General features: G+C 48.6%; 1 protein-coding gene across 1 annotated transcript in view; it reads left to right on the plus strand.

The window, feature by feature from the left end:
- Window positions 1-23,525, plus strand: part of scgn (secretagogin, EF-hand calcium binding protein) — a 122,356-nt gene that overhangs the window by 97,182 nt on the left and 1,649 nt on the right. The window contains exons 8-10 of the mRNA XM_072509652.1: window positions 2,692-2,737; window positions 17,395-17,454; window positions 20,854-20,922. Coding sequence (XP_072365753.1) covers window positions 2,692-2,737; window positions 17,395-17,454; window positions 20,854-20,922 — 175 coding nt within the window. The remainder of the gene's footprint in view (window positions 1-2,691; window positions 2,738-17,394; window positions 17,455-20,853; window positions 20,923-23,525) is intronic.

Genomic DNA, 23,525 nt, shown 5'->3' on the forward strand with positions numbered 1-23,525 from the left:
GACTTACCTGCACTTAAATTCTTAAGTGCCTGTCTCGCCCGACCTCCCTGACTCAGACCGGGTGAGATTCAGGTAGCGCAGTGCTTTCCCGGCTCCAGGGATGGTGTGTAAAAGAAACAGAGTGAAGGAGAATATGCTCCTTTTATTACAGCACTCACTGCTGGAAAGTAGTGTAAAGTGTACATGTCGCGTTGAAAGTAACAGACTAGAGAGAAAGTAAGTGTCGAAGGCAAATTAATGGGATGTGGATGGTGTGGGTTCATACGTCAGCGCGGCGATGGGGAATTCGGATTTCAGGAGAGAAGGAAGTCAGACCTTGGGTCGCGGGGGGGGGGGGGGAGGGTGCAGAGATTTGGACATTAGGAGGGTTTGGACATTTTGCAGGGGTGGGGGTTCAGTCTTGAGGGTTTCAGTCATTATGGCTCCGGACATGAAGGGGGTTCGGTCATGGAAGGAGCGTGGAAGTCGGACACGGGGCAGAGGAGGGTGGGGTTCAGTCACGGGGGAATGTGGAGGTCAGGCACAGGAGGACCGTGGTGGTCAGACATCAGGGGAATGTGGGAAATCAGAGGAGTATGGGTGTCGGAAAGGGGGGAGCACAGGGGTCAGACATGGGGGCGGGGGTAGAGCGTGGAGGTCAGATACTGGGGGTGGAGCATTTGGGTCAACACAGAGGGAGCTTGAGGGTCAGACATGGGGCAGGGTCGAGTTGGTGTTGGGATGGGGGTCAGGACAGGACAGGTCAGGGAAGAGTTCAGTGAGGGGGTTGGGAGTCAGTTCAGGGTGACGACATCAGTGGTTGGAGGGAGGGGGGTCAGGGAGATGGTAGGGGTTGTGTCCGGTCGGATCCGCGGTCAGATTGAAATGGAGTGGGAATCGCATGAAGGTGGGAATACAATTGCGATTGTGGTGCTTAATTGAGGTGGGGGTATAGGGAGCAGACGGTCGTGGGCGTATTTGTGCATTAGTCAGTGAAGGTAGCAGGACAGCTTGAGAGAGTAGTTGATATAGCATGTGGTACGCTGGGCTTTATTAGTATGGGCATAGAGTACAAGAGCATGGAGTTTATATTGAACTTGTGTAAGACACTCGTTTGGCCTTATTACGTCTGGTTCTGGCCACTGCACTTTAGGAAAGATGTGAATGCTTTGGAGAGAGTACAGGAAAGATTCATGAGAATGGTTCCGCAGATGAGAAACTTCAGTTATGAAGATAGATTGGAGAAGACAGAGTGAGATTTGGCAGAGTGTTCAAAACCAAGGGAGGTCAAGACAGAGTTCATAGGGAGAAACTGTTCCCACTCGTGAAAGGATTCAGGAGGAGAGGGCACAGATTTAAAGTAATAAGCAAAGGTGACAGTGGTTAAGAATGCACTGCTTGAGAGTGTGGCGGAAAGAGCTTTAATTTAAGCATGCAGAAGAAAAATTGATAGTTACCTGAAGAGTAGGAATGTGTGGGATTAGTGGAGAAGACAGGAGAATGGCACTCGGTGAGCTGCTCATTGGGAGAGTGGTGCAGACACAGTGGGCGTGAATCTCCAATAATGGGGCTATGTCCCCACGCCGTGCGCGTGAAAAGCTGCACCAACCACTCCGGTGTCAACGATCCCCGATAATGGGGAATGCTCCCCTTCCTAGGGGGCTAGGTTGGCGCTGGATTGGTCCCCGCAGCTCCAGCCGGCGCGTAACAGCTGGCGTGATTCCACACATGCGCGCTATGGCCAGCGTATTTCCGTGCATGTGCGGGGGTTCCCTTCTCCGCGCTGTCCCCCAGGCAACATGGCGGTGCCCTGCCGAGGCCCGGCGCGGAGTAAAATAGGCCCCCACGGAACCAGCCCGCCCGCCGATCGGTAGGCCCCGATCACGGGCCAGGCCACAGTGCCCCCCCCCCCCCCCAGGACGGCCCCCGCAGACTCACCTTCTCGGCCCGTCGGGGCCTGGAGAATTGCCGGGTGGGCCGCTGTCAACGGCCCCTGACTGACGCAGCGGATTCTCGCATCCCCCCGGGAATTTTTCGACCCGCCGCCGGGTCAGAGAATCTCGGCCAGTGGTCCAAGTGACTTCCTGTAACAACTCTGTGATTCAGTGATTCTGACCCTAATTCTGCAGTTACTTCTCATGTCCTTTCAACATCATACGGTGAAAACCTTTAGGTCCAGGAGGGTTGTCTTCCTGAAGTCCCATTACTTTCCTCGTTATCATTTCCCCGACAAAATCCCTCTGACTCACTGAATCTGGGCAGCAGCATGACCAGCTATCTCCCACTCTGTGTCAAGTGTTAACATTTGGACCTGACTCAGAAACTTAACTTGAAACTTCTTCAACATCCATAACAAGCAGATCACATTGGTTAATCTCTGGGTCGATTTAATATGGAGTCACACGGGCTTGTCTTCGGACAAATCCCCTTGGCGGTCCCAATCCCCTCTCCAAACTGCTCTGTTTTACATTGAATGAAAGGAGAGTTTAAAATATGACCATCTTATCAAATCCAGTGGTCATAATTCAATGAATATTACGCAGTAGCACAGCTCTGTTCTATCTCTTTTCCCACCAGTCCCATACTCAAATGCCCGCCCCAGTCTAAGTGTTGGAATACAGTGGTCTTCAACCAAGAGATTTGTTGCTAAATGTTCTTTACAATTATTTTACGATTTAGATTAACCATTGATTTATTTCCTCTCTTTTGAAGGATTCTGTCGCTGGAAGAAAATTTCCTTTTACAGTTCAAAATGGACGTAAGTTCAACTAAAATATGAAGTCTTACAACACCAGGTTAAAGTCCAACAGGTTTGTTTCGATGTCACTAGCTTTCGGAGCGCTGCTCCTTCCTCAGGTGAATGAAGAGGTATGTTCCAGAAACACATATATAGCCAGATTCAAAGATGCCCAACAATGCTTGGAATGCGAGCATTAGCAGGTGATTAAATCTTTACAGATCCAGAGATGGGGTAACCCCAGGTTAAAGAGGTGTGAATTGTGTCAAGCCAGGACAGTTGGTAGGATTTCGCAGGCCAGGTGGTGGGGGATGAATGTAATGCGACATGAATCCCAGGTCCCTGTTGAGGCCGCACTCATGTGTGCGGAACTTGGCTATAAGTTTCTGCTCGGCGATTCTGCGTTGTCGCGCGTCCTGAAGGCCGCCTTGGAGAACGCTTACCCGGAGATCAGAGGCTGAATGCCCTTGACTGCTGAAGTGTTCCCCGACTGGAAGGGAACATTCCTGCCTGGTGATTGTTGCGCGATGTCCGTTCATTCGTTGTCGCAGCGTCTGCATGGTCTCGCCAATGTATCACGCTTCGGGACATCGTATGAGGTAGACAACGTTGGCCGAGTCGCACGAGTATGTACCGCGTACCTGGTGGGTGGTGTTCTCACGTGTAATAGTGGTATCCATGTCGATGATCTGGCACATCTAAAATATGCTTGATGACCAGCACAATGGCTGACCGACTAAATACATATTTGGTTCTGTCTTCTCAAAGGAGTACACAGATAACGTAGCAGAAATGTTGGGTAACACAGGGTTTAGTGAGAGGGAGGTACTGAAGGAAATTAGTATGAGTTGGAGGACACGCATATTTATACCATGCCTCCTGGGCGGAGCCAGCAGCAGGGGCCACAGGCGAATCTGCAGTGCAGGTTCTACCGTACATCCTCTAATATAAGTACAGCAGTGGTTTACCACAAAGGTGTAACTTGTAGAGTTGACGAGGGGGAGCCAGTGGATATGGTTTATTTGGACTTTCAAAAGGCTTTTACCAAAGTCCCACATAAGAGATTAGCGTGTAAAATTAAAGTGCATCGGATGGATAGAAAACTGATTGGCAGACAGGAAACAAAGAGTAGGAATAAACGGGTCTGTTTCCGAGTGGCAGGCATTATCTAGTGGGAAATCATGAGAATCGGAGCTAGGACCCCAGCTATTCACAAAATATAGTAATGATTTAGATAAGAGAACTAAATGTAATATCTCCAAATTTGCAGATGGCACAAAGCTGGGTGGGAGGGTGAGCTATGAGAAGGATGCAGACATGATTCAGTGTGAATTGAAGAAATTGAGTGAATGGGAAAATGCATGGCAGATGCAATATAATCTGGATAAATGTGAGGTTATCCACTTTCATAGCAAAAGCCGGAAGGCAGATTATTATCTGAATGCCCATAGATTGAGAGAGGGGAATGTGAAACGAGACCTGGGTGTCCTGGTACAAAAGTCGCTGCAGGTAAGCATTCAGGTGTAGCAGGCGGTAAAGAAGGCAAATGGTATGTTGGCCTTCATTGCAACAGGATTCGAGTTCAGTACGCAGGTGAGCGTACTGCCCACCCAATACGCCTGTGCTATACGGCAGCCAGCAAACCCCGGGGGGCCCCGATGCTACATTCTCCCAAATGGAAAATGTTGCTCAATGTCTCTAATTATCTACTCCCCGGAAAACATAACAAAAATGCAGTCTTCCTGCAGTTATACAGGGCCTTCGTAAGACCACAGCTGGAATATTATATGCAGTTTTAGTTTTATCTGAGGAAGGATGTCCTTGCTATAGAGGGAGTGCACGATGGTTTACCAGACTAACTCCTGGGACGGTGGGATGATATTGTGATCCCGGATTAGACACCAACGTTTGCTCAGATTCCGGACAGAAATCCCGATATATTTTTAATTTGTAAAGCTGTGAGGAAATTATACTTCACATCAGGGGTGACTCCACGCACAAGATATGATATATTAAAACCAACTTTATTATTAAAATAGTATTAAACTAACATTAACATCGTAAAATAAATAGCTTACAAGTATCAGTTAAACAATGCTTAACAATAACATGTAACGCTTTAACTCTTTACTGCTATCTTCTTTATCTCCAATCATGCAAAACCCACCTCAGGTCAAACCCCACTTTCAAATACAGTTAGCAAAAACAGGAATACTTGCTGTATCGGGATATGTTGGAGAGAGAGATCCTTCCGGAAACAGCCTTTAGGTTCTTGTCTGTGTCCTATTACTGTTTAACTTGACAACTCTTTCCAGAAGCAGCTGTTATGTTCGCAGCCTAATCGAAATTCACTGACTCAATGCAAGAAACATGGTACAGACCTAGCTCCTCCCATTAGTTACATTAGCCTTATCCCACTCAAATCCCATAACCTAATTACTTAAGTTTAAATACAATGGGTGAAATTCTACGCTTCGTGACACCGCAAACAGCAATCGGGCGGAGAATCGGGCGTGCGGCTAAAATCGAGGTACATGCCCGGCGCCGATTCAGGCGTCATGGTCCGGTCCCTCCCTGGCGGTGATACCGAGGGTGGTGCCTGGTGACGGCATTTGAATGCATTTAATTGTGATTAGCGGGTTGAACACCCTATGCTCCACCCTTCCACGATGCTCCTCCTCTCAGGCGTATATCTCGCAGGTGTGTATTACTACAAGTATTTATAAATGTGGGCGCCATGGCTATGGAGGGGAAGTAGGATGAGCAAGGCAGGTTTTTACGCAGAGGGTGGTGAGTGCCTGTAATGTGTTGTCAGAGGATGTTGTGGAAGCAGATACATTAACGGCGTTCAAAAGGCATCGTGACAAATACATGGATAGGATGGGTATGGAGGGATATGCCACAAGGAAGTGCTGAGGGTTTTGGACAAGGTTGGCATCATGATCGGTACAGGCTTAGAGGGCCGAAGGGTCTGTTCCTGTTCTTTGTTCTTTGACACCCTCATACCCCAGCTGTACATCAGGGGCCAAGCTCAATCAGGAGCCCACCAGGTGTTGGCACTGCTCAGAAGCGCTGCCCAGTGCAGAGGAAACGGGATCAGCAGAGCTCACCTCAACCAGAGGACACCTGCACCACGGCCTTTGGAATCCTCCCTGGTTCTCTGCCCCTCTCAAGGCAGAGGCCTCACCAGTGACCCCACCCCTCCGGATCACCGGCAGTCTTCTCCTGGTAAGACTGGCAGTGCTGACTGTCTCTGCCACTACCTCCCAAACAGTATTCAAAAAGGTAGGCTCCAAGAGGGGGAAGAAGGTGTCTCTCCACTCCTCACTGGCATAAAACTGTGGGTCCACCTCGGACTCCCGACCTCAGAGGGAAGGTCTCCTCTGAGACACCTTGGTGGCTACAGCGAGTATGTGGTAAGTAGAGCGCTTAAAAACCGCTTCAGCTGCCAGGCTCTGTGGCGCTAACTCCGGCCCCAGCTGGGTCCGGAATTGCTCAGAATTCACACGAGCAGGGTGCTGGCCCAATAGCATGTCCCGAATTGCTCCACAAATAGTGCCCCCAACAGGAATGCAAACCGCACATAGCTCCATCGCGGCCTCAACACTTAGTCTCCCAAATGGAAAATGTTGCTCAATGTCTCTAATTATCTACTCCCCGGAAAACATAACAAAAATCCATTAGGCTTGACCTTTTAAACATAAGCATGATTTTAAATAAGGATGATCTCATTTTTACAACGCTCTATTTACCCCTTCTGTAGCCACAGTGTCTGCCTATCTTTTAAACCAGGACTTTTTGAAAGTCTTACTGCAGCAGATACATTCACAAACTAACCCAGGCTTTTAACCATTACCCCACCAGATACATGTAATACAATATATATATGAAATTTCTACATTGATCACACTGATATATGCAGAAAGATTGATTCAGTTAGGAATAAATTAATGAGTTTAAAATAATGATGGGAAATCTCACAGAATCCTATAAAATTCTAACAGGACTAGACCGAGTGGATGCAGTAAGAATGTTCCCGATGGTGGGGGAGTCCAAACGAGGGGTCACAGTCTAAGGGAACAAAATTAATCATTTAAGCCTGGGATGAGGAGAAATTTCTTCACCCAGGGAGTGGTGAACCTGTGGAATTTTCTACCTCAGAAAACAGTTGAGACCAAAACATGAGCAGGATTCTCCGATGGAGACACCGAGATTGAATCGTGAGGAGTTCTAAATTGGCGAAATCGGTCCCGGAGCGATTAGGACACTGGTGCCACATGGGAACTAGTGCTTTCCAACCAACACTGGCGTCTGATTTGCCGGGGTCCTGATTGACACTGGAGAGCCTGACAGGTTGCAGCTGCATTTAAGCACCCCACTCCCCGCACACACACATTCCAGCCATTCCGAAGAGCAGCCCCGGGATTCGCAGATGTGGAGCTGGAGACATTGCCGGATGGTGTGGAGGAGAGGCGGGACACCCTGTTCCCCAGGTGGGATGGAGGCTGCCACCCACGGACGTAAACTGGGCCTGGGCAGAGGTGGCAGAGGCCGTGAGCCCTGTGGGCTCCACCACCAGGACCAGAAAGCAGTGTCGCAAGAAGCTGCACAACCTCCTCAGGTTGGCCAGCGTGAGCCACCACCTTCTGTACCCCTGCACCATCCCCATCCCACATCTCCCAAACCCTGACCGCCCACCGATCCTATGAGGCCCCCGCCAGGCGGACTGGCAGGCAGCACTGGGTGATGGTGAGCAACCCCCCCAGGCCAGCCAGGGTGAGCCATCTCCTCCACCGTGTCCCTGGCACCAACCCCCATCCCACACACTCGTAGACCACCACCCCTCCCCCTTAGGGGGCAATTGAATACCAACTGTCCATGTGCACCCCACCCTGCACCACATTCCAATGCCCACACTGTATGGCCTGGTGCCCTGCACACACACAGACCACCAGTCACGGACCCCCGCTGCTGCCCGTGACGGAGTGTCCCATTGTCTGCACACCCCCTCCCCAAGGAGAAGGTGGCCCCCAACTGCAGGGAGAGAGAGAAGGCCGTAGGGGGCCCACCAGATGTGCGGCCCCTCACCACCATGGAGCAGAGGGCATTGAACATGGTCAGTGGGCCAGGAGAGCGGGCAGTCGCTGAGGCGGAGGTCTGCATCGGGGAAGCAAGTGAGCCCACGATGGTTTGCTTGGTGTTCCTATGGCATGTGTGGCACCCCCACTTCCTAACACCATCCCTAGCCCTGCGCCTCAGACCTCCACCACGCCAACCCCCACCACTCCTACCGGTGACCTAACCATCCATCTTGTGTTTTGGTTTGCAGGATCACCCAGTGACGAGCAGGGGCCATCGGGCGGCCGCAACCCCAAGCTCTTTCTGGTGGCAAGGCGGAAGCTGCTGGCAATGCGGGCCCCAGCCGCAACCCAGAGACACCCCGGAGAACACGTCCACTGATGACACCGACTCTCGGCACTGCTGTTATTGGCACCCTCCACCACCCCAGAGACACTCGCCTCGGTTGGGCACGTTAGTAACGATGTTCCTGGGGCACCACCTGGTGCGCACCACACACGTGCTGCGGTACATCAGGTGGAGGTAGGAACTCCCAAAGGGGTGAACGGTCGAGAGGCAGTCAGGCCCCAGGGACTAGCTGCCGTCCAGGGTGGTCTCAGACTTCTGGAAAGGGCGGTCCCATCAATTTTGGAGATGCAGACACAGAGCCGGAGACAACATGACGGGAAGTCAGCAACCATCCAGTGCCTGCAGGTGCATCTGGAGGAGTCCATATGCCTGCATCGCCGACCTGGGAGGCCATCGCACAGGAGGGCAGTAAGGCTGGCACATATACCTGAAGTGCCATCCAGTGCAGGAAAAGGATGAAAAATCTCATAAGCTCTGTCAGGATAATTCATTCTTCAACTCCCTCAAATATCGAACTCTTATCATGGTAGCATATACTCAAATGGCTACTCTCTTCAGGGACCTCACACATACATTAGCAGGGGGCGCATATCAACACTCATTCTCTCACAGAGACTGTCACTTCACCATCATTCTATCGATCATGCTATTCATAGTCCACACTCTGTCCCTTCTGGGGAGGGCTCACAACACACACACGGGGGGCATCCCGATCACCTGTGACATACCCATATGGACCTCTATCCACCCCATTTGAGTCTTTACGCATGGTCACCTACTGAGGAGGACAGTCCCACCACCCAGGAGACCTTCGCACACCAGCCCCCCCCCCCCCAATCCCTTTACATATTTCCAGCGTAAAGGTTGCAGATACCTGTAGTTACCATCACCATTCCATCTGTGGCCTTGTACAGAGACAGTAAACCCCAGGGACAGCGATTTGTGAGACTGTCCTGTCAACTTGTGCTTTTCTTCCTGTGGGAGCACACAGACCCTACCCCTCCCTGCAACTGGTATATACCATGTCGCCAAATGATTCCTCCTGCTGTAATCTCTCTATCTCCTATCTCTGACTTATGACTCTGAGCTCCACATAGCCCCTGGACTACCTGTAATCTGTGACTCGTTTCCACTTTGCCATAGGTGTGTCTGTACTGTTACGACACCCTGGGCTAAGGCGCAGTCAGTTCCAGCATCCCACCCCTCCATGACACGAAGTCGCAACACCATTGAATTAACCAATAAATCTTAAAGAAATATCCAAAGTCTGTGGCCCTTGGCTGCCCAATAATTACAGTCACCAGGTTTGTAAATTTAAACATTATTAATTTTTATTTACAACAAGAGCTCTAATGAAATCAGCAGCAAATAGAATTAGCTAACTATTCTTTAATTCCTTATCCCCCACTTTAATTTGCTCTTCACCCTCTATATACACTCACATGATAGACAAGAGAGGGGTACAAATAATAAGTAAAAGGAGAAGATGTGACTCATTGTTTCAGATGGTTGTTTCTAGCACACTTTCTTTCAAACCAGGCTTTCTAGTCTGCAATGATTTTCAAGTCTCTGCAGTTTCAAATATACCGCAGCTTTTCTGGAGAAAACACGAGAGAGAGAGAGAGAGCAGGTCCTTCCCCTGAGTGTCCAGAGACCTGACTCTCCTTTCCTTAGGTCTCTGGAAATCATCCCACTCAGGCAAGACCCAATCACCACCAGTTAACAGGCAGAATATGGGCCAGGATTCTCCGAGCCTCCACGCCAAAATGGCGGTCGGCAGAGAATGGGACCTCAGACATGCGTTCGGGTCGACGCCAGGACGCGATTCTCTGGCGACCGGAGACTCAGCGCCAGTCGCGCACGCGCTGGTCAGGGGTCGTTGAAAGAGGCCCCCGCAGCGATTCTCCGCGGTCGACCGGCCGAGTTCCCACCGGCATGGTTCACGTATGGTTCCACCTGGCGGGAGCTCGGCGCGCGGCTGCGGTGGTCATGCTGGTGATGGGGGGGGGGGGGGGGGGGGGGGGATCAGTCTCCGGGGGAGGTCTCCACGACAGCCAGGCTCGCGATCGGGGGCCACCAATCGGCGGGCATGCGCGATCTGAGGGGTGGTGGGGGGCTACCTTCTTCCGCGCTGGCCCGCTGTGTGGCTCTGCGGAAACGGTTGCCACGCAGGTGCGTGGACCCGCGGCCAGCAGTGCAGGGCCGCGTACAGCAGCTGGAGCAGCACGGAGCACTCCGGCACCGTCGGGCCCCCCTGTCGGCCACGGACTCGCTGGACCAAGAGGCCCATTGTCGCCGGCGTGAAACACTCTGATGTTTACGCCGCTGTCACACTTAGCCGCGTTTTTGCAGAATCCCGGCCATTGGCCAACAGCCAACCAATTGAACCAAGTCCCACCTCATCTCTCGGATGCCACAGAATCTGTGTTTCGCTGCTAGAAATCTGGCAGTGTTCTTTTTTGTAATTTTTGAATTCCTTTCTTCCCTTGCTTGATTTAAAAGTATATGTCCATTAAGCATCCATGGATTAAAATGATCATGACAAAAGAAAGAAAGGGGAAATAAGGAAATCGTCAGGAAAGGCCCTTACAGTACTCTGTAACCCCTGACTACAAGCCTCAGACCAAGGAGTTGGACAGAATTCCCCATTGCCATGAAGTCTAAGGACGCTCTCAAACCCCGTTCCTACCTTCTGAGTCTGTGCGCGATCCATCCCTCATGTGCTACACTAAGACCCATCACCCCCCCCCCCCCCCCCCCCCCCCTTACCCGACCTACCACCCCAAAATTCAGAGTCTGCAAGCATCCCCTTGTTTGTCAGTGTTTTAGGTACAACTGTCAGGCTCCAGCTTCCCACCCCTCATGCTGCTTTCCCCCACTCACTGCCCTTTCACAGCCTTCCTTCTCCTTTGCCCCCATTATGTTCATCACCCCCACTCTACCCTCACACCCCGGCCCCGGTTAACATGCTCATTCTGAAAGTGGAGTTCTGCCTGAGCACTGCAGCACAGTGGAGTCAAAGAACAACAAAGAACAAAGAAATGTACAGCACAGGAACAGGCCCTTCGGCCCTCCAAGCCCGTGCCGACCATACTGCCCGACTAAACTACAATCTTCTACACTTCCTGGGTCCGTATCCTTCTATTCCCATCCTATTCATATATTTGTCAAGATGCCCCTTAAATGTCCCTATCGTCCCTGCTTCCACTACCTCCTCCGGTAGTGAGTTCCAGGCACCCACTACCCTCTGCGTAAAAAACTTGCCTCGTACATCTACTCTAAACTTTGCCCCTCTCACCTTAAACCTATGCCCCCTAGTAATTGACCCCTCTACCCTGGGGAAAAGCCTCTGACTATCCACTCTGTCTATGCCCCTCATAATTTTGTATACCTCTATCAGGTCGCCCCTCAACCTCCTTCGTTCCAGTGAGAACAAACCGAGTTTATTCAATCGCTCCTCATAGCTTATGCCCTCCATACCAGGCAACATTCTGGTAAATCTCTTCTGCACCCTCTCTAAAGCCTCCACATCCTTCTGGTAGTGTGGCGACCAGAATTGAACACTATACTCCAAGTGTGGCCTAACTAAGGTTCTATACAGCTGCAACATGACTTGCCAATTCTTATACTCAATGCCCCGGCCAATGAAGGCAAGCATGCCGTATGCCTTCTTGACTACCTTCTCCACCTGTGTTGCCCCTTTCAATGACCTGTGGACCTGTACTCCTAGATCTCTTTGACTTTCAATACTCTTGAGGGTTCTACCATTCACTGTATATTCCCTACCTGCATTAGCCCTTCCAAAATGCATTACCTCACATTTGTCCGGATTAAACTCCATCTGCCATCTCTCCGCCCAAGTCTCCAGACAATCTAAATCCTGCTGTATCCTCAGACAGTTCTCATCGCTATCCGCAATTCCACCAACCTTTGTGTCGTCTGCAAACTTACTAATCAGACCAGTTACATTTTCCTCCAAATCATTTATATATACTACAAAGAGCAAAGGTCCCAGCACTGATCCCTGTGGAACACCACTGGTCACAGCCCTCCAATGAGAAAAGCATCCCTCCATTGCTACCCTCTGCCTTCTATGGCCTAGCCAGTTCTGTATCCACCTTGCCAGTTCACCCCTGATCCCGTGTGACTTCACCTTTTGTACTAGTCTACCATGAGGGACCTTGTCAAAGGCCTTACTGAAGTCCATATAGACAACATCTACTGCCCTACCTGCATCAATCATCTTAGTGACCTCCTCGAAAAACTCTATCAAGTTAGTGAGACACGACCTTCCCTTCACAAAACCGTGCTGCCTCTCACTAATACGTCCATTTGCTTCCAAATGGGAGTAGATCCTGTCTCGAAGAATTCTCTCCCGTAATTTCCCTACCACTGAAGTAAGGCTCACCGGCCTGTAGTTCCCGGGATTATCCTTGCTACCCTTCTTAAACAGAGGAACAACATTGGCTATTCTCCAGTCCTCCGGGACATCCCCTGAAGACAGCGAGGATCCAAAGATTTCTGTCAAGGCCTCAGCAATTTCCTCTCCAGCCTCCTTCAGTATTCTGGGGTAGATCCCATCCGGCCCTGGGGACTTATCTACCTTAATATTTTTTAAGACACCCAACACCTCGTCTTTTTGGATCACAATGTGACCCAGGCTATCTACACCCCCTTCTCCAGACTCAACATCTACCAATTCCTTCTCTTTGGTGAATACTGATGCAAAGTATTCATTTAGTACCTCGCCCATTTCCTCTGGCTCCACACATAGATTCCCTTGCCTATCCTTCAGTGGGCCAACCCTTTCCCTGGCTACCCTCTTGCTTTTTATGTACGTGTAAAAAGCCTTGGGATTTTCCTTAACCCTATTTGCCAATGACTTTTCATGACCCCTTCTAGCCCACCTGACTCCTTGCTTAAGTTCCTTCCTACTTTCCTTATATGCCACACAGGCTTCGTCTGTTCCCAGCCTTTTAGCCCTGACAAATGCCTCCTTTTTCTTTTTGACGAGGCCTACAATATCACTCGTCATCCAAGGTTCCCGAAAATTGCCGTATTTATCTTTCCTCCTCACAGGAACATGCCTGTCCTGTATTCCTTTCAACTGACACTTGAAAGGCTCCCACATGTCAGATGTTGATTTGCCCTCAAACATCCGCCCCCAATCTATGTTCTTCAGTTCCCGCCTAATATTGTTATAATTAGCCTTCCCCCAATTTAGCACATTCATCCTCGGACCACTCTTATCCTTGTCCACCAGTACTTTAAAACTTACTGAATTGTGGTCACTGTTACCGAAATGCTCCCCTACTGAAACATCTACCACCTGGCCGGGCTCATTCCCCAATACCAGGTCCAGTACCGCCCCTTCCCTAGTTGGACTGTTTACATATTGTTTTAAGAAGCCCTCCTGGATGCTCCTTACAAACTCCGCCCCGTCTAAGCCCCTGGCACTAAGTGAGTCCCAGTCAATATTGGGGAAGTTGAAGTCTCCCATCACCACAACCCTGTTGTTTTTACTCTTTTCCAAAATCTGTCTACCTATCTGCTCCTCCATCTCCCGCTGGCTGTTGGGAGGCCTGTAGTATACCCCCAACATTGTGACTGCACCCTTCCTATTCCTGATTTCTACCCATATAGCCTCACTGCCCTCGGAGGTGTCCTCTCGCAGTATAGCTGTGATATTCTCCCGAACAAGTAGCGCAACTCCGCCTCCCCTTTTACATCCCCCTCTATCCCGCCTGAAACATCTAAATCCTGGAACGTTTAGCTGCCAATCCTGCCCTTCCCTCAACCAGGTCTCTGTAATGGCAACAACATCATAGTTCCAAGTAGTAATCCAAGCTCTAAGTTCATCTGCCTTACCCGTAATGCTCCTTGCATTAAAACATATGCACTTCAGGCCACCAGACCCGCTGTGTTCAGCAACTTCTCTGCGTCTGCTCTGCCTCAGAACCACACTGTCCCTATTCCCTAGTTCTCCCTCAATGCTCTCACCTTCTGACCTATTGCTCCCGTGCCCACCCCCCTGCCATACTAGTTTAAACCCTCCCGTGTGACACTAGCAAACCTCGCGGCCAGGATATTTATGCCTCTCCGGTTTAGATGCAACCCGTCCATCTTATACAGGTCACACCTGCCCCGGAAGAGCTCCCAGTGGTCCAGATAACGGAAACCCTCCCTCCTACACCAGCTGTTTAGCCACGTGTTTGTCTGCTCTATCTTCCTATTTCTAGCCTCACTGGCACGTGGCACAGGGAGTAATCCCGAGATTACAACCCTCGAGGTCCTGTCTTTTAACTTTCTGCCTAGCTCCCTGAACTCCTGCTGCAGGACCTCATGCCCCTTCCTGCCTATGTCGTTAGTACCAATATGTACAACAACCTCTGCCTGTTTGCCCTCCCCCTTCAGGATTCCCTCTACCCGTTCGGGGACATCCTGGACCCTGGCACCAGGGAGGCAACATACCATCCTGGAGTCTCTTTCACGTCCACAGAAGCGCCTATCTGTGCCCCTGACTATAGAGTCCCCTATTACTATTACTCTTCTGCGCTTTGACCCTCCCTTCTGAACATCAGAGCCAGCCGTGGTGCCACTGCTCTGGCTGCTGCTGTTTTCCCCTGATAGGCTATCCCCCCCGACAGTATCCAAAGGGGTATATCTGTTCGAGAGGGGGACAACCACAGGGGATTCCTGCACTGACTGCCTGCCCTTTCTGGTGGTCACCCATTTCTCTGCCTGCACCTTGGGTGTGACCACATTTACATAACTGCGATCTATGACGCTTTCCGCCACCTGCATGCTCCTAAGTGCATCCAATTGCTGCTCCAACCGAACCATGCGGTCTGTGAGGAGCTGCAGTTGGGTGCACTTTCTGCAGATGAAGCCATCCGGGACGCTGGAAGCCTCCCGTACCTGCCACATCTCACAGTCAGAGCACAGCACCCCTCTAACTGACATTGCGTCAATTAATTAAAATTAAAATTTGTCTTTTTTTTTTTAAATACTTTTTTTTAAATTGCAAAGTTACTGTCAACTATCTGTTTCCTAGCACTAGATTTCTAATAGAAATGCGATAGCTAACTATAATATTCTCCGATCTCTGGCTTAGATATCCTCTAAATTATAATTAAGTTATTATGTTTAATTAGTTCCCAAATACTCAAATTTTTTTTTTTTTTTAATTTAGGTTAGAATCCCAACCAGCCACTCAGGTCACAGCTTTTCTGTGATGTCACTTCAGTTTCCCCCCGACACACACAATTTGAAAAAAGGTATAAAAGTAAAAATCACTTACTTACCTTCTTACCTTCTGAGTGTCTGAGATGTTCTCAGGTTCTCTCGCTGACAGAGACTGCTCCTCCACCTCCGATCCTTGACCTGCACAATGCTAATAATATAATAATATAATATGGCACTTACCTTACACCAATGGGTCTTATTATTAGGTTAGAGGAGGAGGGCGGGTGGGAGACACTACACGTGTAGTGTCTCGGGTTTCCTCTCCACCAGAATTTATTGGTTGGGAGGGGGGGGGGGGGGGGGGGGACTTGCCAGAGGTCGAACTTGCAGAGTCCTTGCAGACAGCGGTGTCAGCTGCCAGGAGCAGAAGCACTCGCCAATTCTGGTGACAGTAGTGGTCAGTGCCTGGAGGTGGAGGCCTGCATGAGCACCCAGCACAGTGCTGTCCTTCTGGAAAGAGCAGGAGCAGACCAGACCTACAGTCCCAGCAGTGTGTCATTCATCACAACAGGGCCAGCGCAATGCTGTGAAAGGTTAGGGTTATGTATGTTGCACTCACCTCAAAGTAATGTGTGAACTGAGGTCCAGCTTTGGAAAGTATTTCACCAGATACTTTGCTAAACAATGATCTCAGCTTGCCTATTCCTAGTTTGAAGTTTTTAAGGCCATTGTACCAGATTGCATGAAGCCTTTAATGTAGTTACCTTGAATGTTTAATGAGCACAAGCTCCAGGCAGTTGGAGCATCGCATAGCAAAAATTGTGGAGACGTTTGCTTGCTTCTTATCAATGCATTGTTGCTGTTATGGCTATGTATTCATACTCTAAATTTGTTATTCTTTTAAGTTTTCATTTCCAGCATGTTGATTGGTACAAGCCCCCACTCCACTGCACTCTCAGCAGAACTATCTGTTTTCACATCACAGGCAAGAATTACAGCTTTCCTCACAAAGGGGTTAAATTGTAGACTGTGATCCAAAGCTAAACTGGTGAGACTCTGGAAATGCCATTTAATAAACCCAAGCTGTCATCAGAAAGTAGTAGCCCCAGTAATGAAATTCTTTCAGATCATTGGTTGAATTGTCAGATTATGAGTTTTCTTCCGAATTCTGTACAGCCTCTTCAAAAGGTTACAGCGTTTACAATGTCAGGGACTCGCGGCTGCACATTTCCCCTCCCACAGAAGATCCAGCTCAGTCATCTCCAGGAGGGCGTATGAATCGGTTGAGATGGGGATTCCTTTATCTCCCTTACCGTCTTTGACACTCAACCTCTCCCACCCCTTGCACTATCCCAGACATTCCCTGTCTTCCCCCTTGCCCTTTTGATGGCATAAAACCCATCACATTTCTACCCTCCTTCAATCCTGAAGAAGACTCATATTTGACTGGAAACGTTAATTCTGTTTCCCTCTCCACACATGCTGCCGGTCTTGCTGAATATTTCCAGCCCTTCCTGTTTTCACTTCAGAGTTCAGCATCTGTAGTATTTTGCTTTTAATGTGTTGCAAACATGTAATCCCATTTGTATCCCGCTATGTGACCCATTTCAATGTATTTTTCTCCTTCGCGGCCTGTACAATTACCTGATGCAGAGAGCATTCTGGCAGCCATTTCCCAAGCAATTCCCAACGTCACTGTTGAATTGGCTACAAAGGCTGGGGCTTTCTGCAGCCAGGATTGCTTGGGAAAAGGCTGCCATAATGCTCTCTGCATCAAAAATACATTGAAATGGATCACACAGCGGGATACGAATGGGATTACATGTTTGTGTTGGCCTGCTTTCATATTATTCTTGCTTTTGGGAAAATGTTTTTACCTATTTTTAAAAAAAACACATTTAGAATTATTCTAAATGAAACCCATTTAGTGCGATTGTACAACTATTATGTATTTAATTTTCAAGATCACCAACTTTATTTTGGTGCACCAGAATTTTGACATATCAAGCAACTTTTAAAAGAAAACCACTGATGTTTGACATTATTTTTTTCTTTTTTGTATATAGGCCTGTAGCCTGAAGGACAGACAGAAAGACTTTGAGAAGATTTTCTCACATTATGATGTGGTGGGTTTTATCTTTTTACTCAAATATTTTACTCCAAAGTGTTTGTATTTTGTGTACGTGTGCATTCAGATTTCCAACAAAATAGGAAGTCCAGTGTAATTTCATACATAATCACACAAATGAACTAAATTTAACCCAGTACCTAAAACAGGCAGTCTCATTGTGATCATGTTGCTGCTGGGAATTTGCTGTGTGTCAATTGGTTGCCCCACTTAGATCGTAAGATCAAAGATCACAGGAATCGACCATTTGCCTATTCCACCATTCAATGAGATCATGGCCGATCTGACTGTGGCCTTAGTTCCACTTCCCTAACTGTCTTCCCATAACCCTGGACTCCCCGTACTATTATACTCCATCCTCCTTGCAATAATGGCCAACACTCCATTTACCCGTCTCATCATTTGCTGTACCGTCACACTAATGTCTAGTGATTCATTTACTAGGGCCCCCAGATTCCTCTGCATCACAGATTACTGCATTTTCTCTCCAGTTAAACAGGGTTCTGCTTTTATCATAGAATTTACAGTGTGGAAAGAGGCCATTCGGCCCATCGAGTCTGCACTGATCCTTGGAAAGAGCACCCTACATAAGCCCACGTTTCCACCCTATCCCCGTAACCCAGTAACCCCACCTAACCTTTTGGACACTAAGGGGCAATTTAGCATGGCTAATCCACCTAACCTGCACATCATTGGACTGTGGGAGGAAACCACACAGACACAGGGAGGAAGTGCAAACTCCACACAGACAGTCACCCGAGTCTGAAATTGAAACCGGATCCCTGGAGCTGTGAGGCAGCAGTGCTAATCACTGTGCCACCATGCCGCGCATTCCTACTGCAATGGCGATATATTTGGGCAGGAACATTCGGACCATGATGCAGAGCCTCTCAGACCAGGAGGCTCTTTAATACCTAGTCCATACCTGCTGCATTTTAGCTGATGGTGGGTTTCACCACTGAAAAGCTTCTCCTGCTATATGATTGTATGTGTCTCCATGCACACCCCAGTACTTATCATTTGAATTGTAATCGTGTGGGAACCAGCAAGAATCAAGGAAGCGGAAGTGGCGCCAGTCTAATTTCTCCAACCCGGAAAAGGAACAATTTAAACTGTGGCGTCTCATTTCTACGGGCAGTAAATTGTTGCTGAAGGTTTTTAAAAATTAATTTTGTTTTGTTATTTTTCCTTTGTGTTTCTTTTCCTGTCTCTTAATTAATCTAATCTTTCTATCTCTCTCTGCTTGGTCAGAATGTTATGCCTCCATCTCTCCCCGGGGATTGGTCAGGCAGGGAGGGAGGGACACCTAAAATTGGGTGGCTGACAGGGGGCGGGGACCATGCCTGTTTGCCTCCACTTGGACTTTACCAGTGGTGGGTCGGTTTTTGGGCCAATTGAGCTCCTTCAGTGGCCAATTGGTGGCAATTAAGGCCACCAGGTTAACATTGGCTGCAGGCTCAGTTTGGGGGTGGGCCCTCCTGCTTCAAGTCACAGATACAGACTGTTTACAGTTAGCCAGTACACAACATTGTTTTAAAATTCTGATCTTGCCTATGAAGGTTTATTATTAAACCTTCACCAGAAAGCTTGTTTGTAATCTAGAAACTGCCTGTTCTTCTAAACAAGTAAACAACCTTGCTGGCAGGTTCTGCTGATATGAGACCCTTGAGGTATAAGCATTTGACTAGCATGTGATTTTACTCTAATGCACGGGTGTTAGATCTACTCCCCCTTTTACTAAACCTTTTAATTCACTCTTACAATGGTATTTGGTCACTTCACTGAAGTATTACAGCCACAAACCTCTCATGACCCATCACGTGCCAGGTAGCCAAGAGCACTTCATTGAGTTGTTGAACAGCCAAGGCGAGGCTTGCCTCCCTCCTATTTAAACTGACAGACAGAGTGATAGGCCATGGGTCAGGTCAAACATGCATTTGGTTGCCTGGCGTGTCTGATTCACAATGGGGGTGAATGTCAGTGCAAATACCTGTGATTTCACGGCACTCATATTTGAGATGGACCCCTCCACTCTCTCTAAAGTGCTTCTGTAAATGTGAGACAGAGAGGGAAAGAGAGGAATGATTGGCTTGAGGGGTGTTGTACAGGACAATGATGGGACAGTCAGAATTTGGGGGTTGACATCTGAAAGTGAGATGCCACTTACCTTTCCTGCCCGCTTGATTTCATTGAACTTCTTTTGACACCGAGTCATAAATATACCTTTGCTGGCCTCCACATCCCACAGCAGGATCTCCATGGAAGAGTCAGAGAGCAGGGGGTGGAGCGGGATGCAGCCGTCCCACGTCGTGCTTCCACTTTTGTGTTTGCTAAAACCTCAGGAATGACTAGAATGTAGCCAGTCTGATTCCTGCCAGGGTCCCTTTAGAAGTTTTTCCAGTGACAGGCACGGCACCATCCCTGCACTCGACGACTGACTGGGAAACCTGGAAGTGGGGTGCTAATGCCCAGTTAACCAGGCACAACAAACCCATCTCATGATCTGCTTCCTGGCCTTCACCCTCCACCATCATACCCTACCCCACCCTCGCTGCGTGTGCATATGTTACAATTCTGCCCAATGGATCAGCAAAAAAGGGAAACAGGACTAAACTGTCTGTTAATTAAATAACGCTAAGATAGGCAGATGTGGTTGAGCTCTTGTCATCAAACTGAAATACCACAGCACTGAATAGAATAAAATAATCTTTATTGTCACAAGTAGGCTTACATTAACACTGCAATGAAGTTACTGTGAAAATCCCCTAGTCGCCACAGTCCGGCGCCTGTTCGAGTACACAGAGGGAGAATTCAGAATGTCCAATTCACTTAACAGCACGTCTTTTGGGACTTGTGGGAGGAAACCGGAACACCCGGAGGAAACCTACATAGACACAAGGGGAACATGCAGACTCCGCACAGACAATAACCCAAGCCGGGAATCGAACCTGGAACCCTGCCGCTATGAAGCAACAATGCTAACCATTGTGCTACCGTGCTGCCCACTAATTGAAATTGTTCATTAAAACTGACACCATTGTTGAGAGTAGGTGCTGGATTTTGGGTGAATCCCCCACACACATGCAGGATATTGAATATGTCATGCTATAAATCTGGTTTCTGATTGCAATTTGTACAATGGGATTGACAGCCAGAGCAATGAATAAGCAAGGTTCCTGTTTTTCAAACTGTAACATGATAATACAGCTGGAGCAGAGTGCATTGGGGTTTATCTACAAACAGCTGTATTCTGTAAAGATGGTGGACAATAGAGTTGGTGTTCTGGAGCCAAGTGATCAAATGAATTGCTAGGCCGCCCTCATTTGAACTTGTTATGCAGGAAGAATAAATTATCACCAAATCTTTTGTTGAATCCCAACTGTTTGTTACATTGCAGAGTAAAACGGGAGCTCTGGAAGGTCCTGAAGTGGATGGATTTGTCAAGGATATGATGGAGTTGGTGAAGGTGAGATTCCACAAAAGTGAATTAACATTTCAATTAATAAAAATGATGTTTAAATCATACACCAGCTCACAGCAACCAGAATTTCAATTGAATTTATGTTTCCTCTACAAGTATTCCATAAGTATTAACAATAATGGCACCAATATAAACAGAAAGTAGGATTTGCTGCCTAGATGATTCAGATAAAGCAAGAAAGGCACATTCTTGAAGATTATTTGGCTAAGATTATTCAAAAGTGGTGTCAAAAACTGATATTTAAGTAAGAGCTTTTTGATTTGTTCTTGAGAAATTGGCACGGCCAACATTTAATACCCATACTTAGCTAAGTTGGTGGAGGACCCTCTTGAACCATTCATTGAGGGCGTCACATAGAACAAAAGGAGAGGTCAGGGATAGGTTAGAGGGTGAGCAAGATTAAATGACAGAGCCGTCATGGAACAAAAGGAGTGGTAATGATGGTAATAAAGAAACAAAGCATTGGCCCAGCATTGACACTTTACAGCCCCCTGGGCTCAACAGTGAGCTCAACAACTTCAGATCATGAACTCTGTCCTCATTTTGATTTATATTTTTGTTCGCCAAGTATGAGTCTGTATCTTGTTTTCATGTGTTTGCTTTCAGATAAAGCTGTCCTTTGTTACATAGAAACAGGTGTAGGTCATTCAGCCCCTCAAGCCTGTTCCGCCATTCAATGAGATCATGGTTGATCTGTGGCCTAACTCCACATCCTGCCTTTGGCCCAAGTGCCTTAAAATCTTGGCTGAACAGAAATCTATCTACCTCAGATTTAAAATTAACAACTGATCTGGCTTCAACTGCTGTTTGTGGGAGAGTTCCAAACCTCTGCCACCCTTTGAGTGAAGACGTTCTTCCCAACATCTCTCTTGAATGGTCTGGCCCTAAAAGACTATGCCCCCTAGTTTTAGAATCACCAACCAGTGGAAATAGATTATTTTTATCTATACAGCCTTTTCCTGTTAATATCTTGAGGACTTTGATCAGATCACCCCATAACCTTCTAAATTCAGGAAAAGGCAGTGAAAACAGGTCTAATTTGTGTAATCCCACCTTATAACTTAACCCCTGTAGTCCAGGTATCATTTTTGTAAACCTACGTTGCACTCCCCCCAAGGCTAAAGTATCCTTCCTTAGGTGTGGTGCCCAGAACTTCCTCCAAGGCCAAAATATCTTTCTTGAGGTGTAGTGCCCAGAACTGCTCACAGTACTCCAAGTGGGGTCTAACCAGGGTTTTGTATAGCTGCAGTACAACCCCTATGTCTTTGTATTCCAATCCTCTAGATATAAAGGCTAGCATTCCATTTACCTTTCTGATTATTTTGTGCATTTGTTCATTTTAAGGATCTATGCACCTGAACCCCCCAGGTCTCTTTGGACATCTACTGTACATAACCTATTCCCATTTGGAAAAGTACCCTGCTCTATCCTTTTTGGTCCAAAATGGATAACCTCACACTTGCTTACATTGAATTCCATCTGCCATAATGTTACCCATTCACCTAGTCTGTTAATATCGCCTTGCAATTCTGTGCTATTATTTAGGCTATCCACAATGCCACCTAACTTTGTATCATCCACAAACTTGGATATATGATTTTCTATGCCATCATCCAAGTCATTAATGAATAGTGTGAATAATTGAGGCCCCGACACAGATCCCTGTGGAACACCACAAGTCACCTCCTGCCAATTAGAGTAATTACTCATTATCCCTATTCTCTGTCACCTGCCACTTAACCAATTTCCTAACCATGTCAATAATTTGCCCTCCACTCCATGGACTTCCAACTTAGTTAACAATCTCTTATGTGGGACTTTATCAAATGCCTTCTGGAAGTCCATGGGCGGGATTCTTTGACCCCCCGCCAGGTGGGAGAATCGCAGGGGGTCGGCGTGAACCCCGCTCCCGCCGTCCTCCTAATCCTCCCGCCCCCCCAAAAACCGGCCCGGCGTGAGTCGCGCTGCCCGCCTCGGAGAGTGGCAGGATCCGGTGCAACTCAATGGGCGCCGGGCTGCCCGAAATCTCCGGCCCGCTATGGGCCAAAGTCCCGGCCGTCTGTTGCCAGTCCTGCCGCCGTAATCTAAAGTAGGTCCCTTACCGGCAGGACCTGGTGGCGTGGACAGGCTCCAGGGGTTCTTGGGGGGGTGCGGGGGGATCTAGCCCCGGGAAGTGCCCCCACGGTGGGCGGGCCTGTGCTGTGGGGGCACTCTATTGCTCCGCAGCGGAGGCTGTGGTCCTCCGCCATTCCCAGTGCAGAAGCAAATCCCTCTGCGCATGCGTGGGGATGATGCCAGCACCCGCTGGCGCTCCTGCGCATGTGCTGACTGGCGCCGGCCAGGGGAGGCCCTTCGGCGCCGGTTGGCATGGCGCCAAGCCCCTTTCCCGCCGGCCGGTGGGGTGCCAACCACTCCAGGGTGGACCTAGCCCCTGAAGGTGCAGAGGATTCCGCACCTTTAGGGCAGCCCGACGCCGGAGTGGTTCATGCCACTCCGTCCCGCTGGGACCCAGCCCCGCCGGGTAGGAGTGAATCCCGCCCCATTTCACTAACATTCATAGACATTCCCCTGCCCGCTACCTTAGTTTC

Source organism: Scyliorhinus torazame, chromosome 6 (assembly GCF_047496885.1).
Source record: "Scyliorhinus torazame isolate Kashiwa2021f chromosome 6, sScyTor2.1, whole genome shotgun sequence".
Lineage (NCBI taxonomy): Eukaryota > Metazoa > Chordata > Chondrichthyes > Carcharhiniformes > Scyliorhinidae > Scyliorhinus > Scyliorhinus torazame.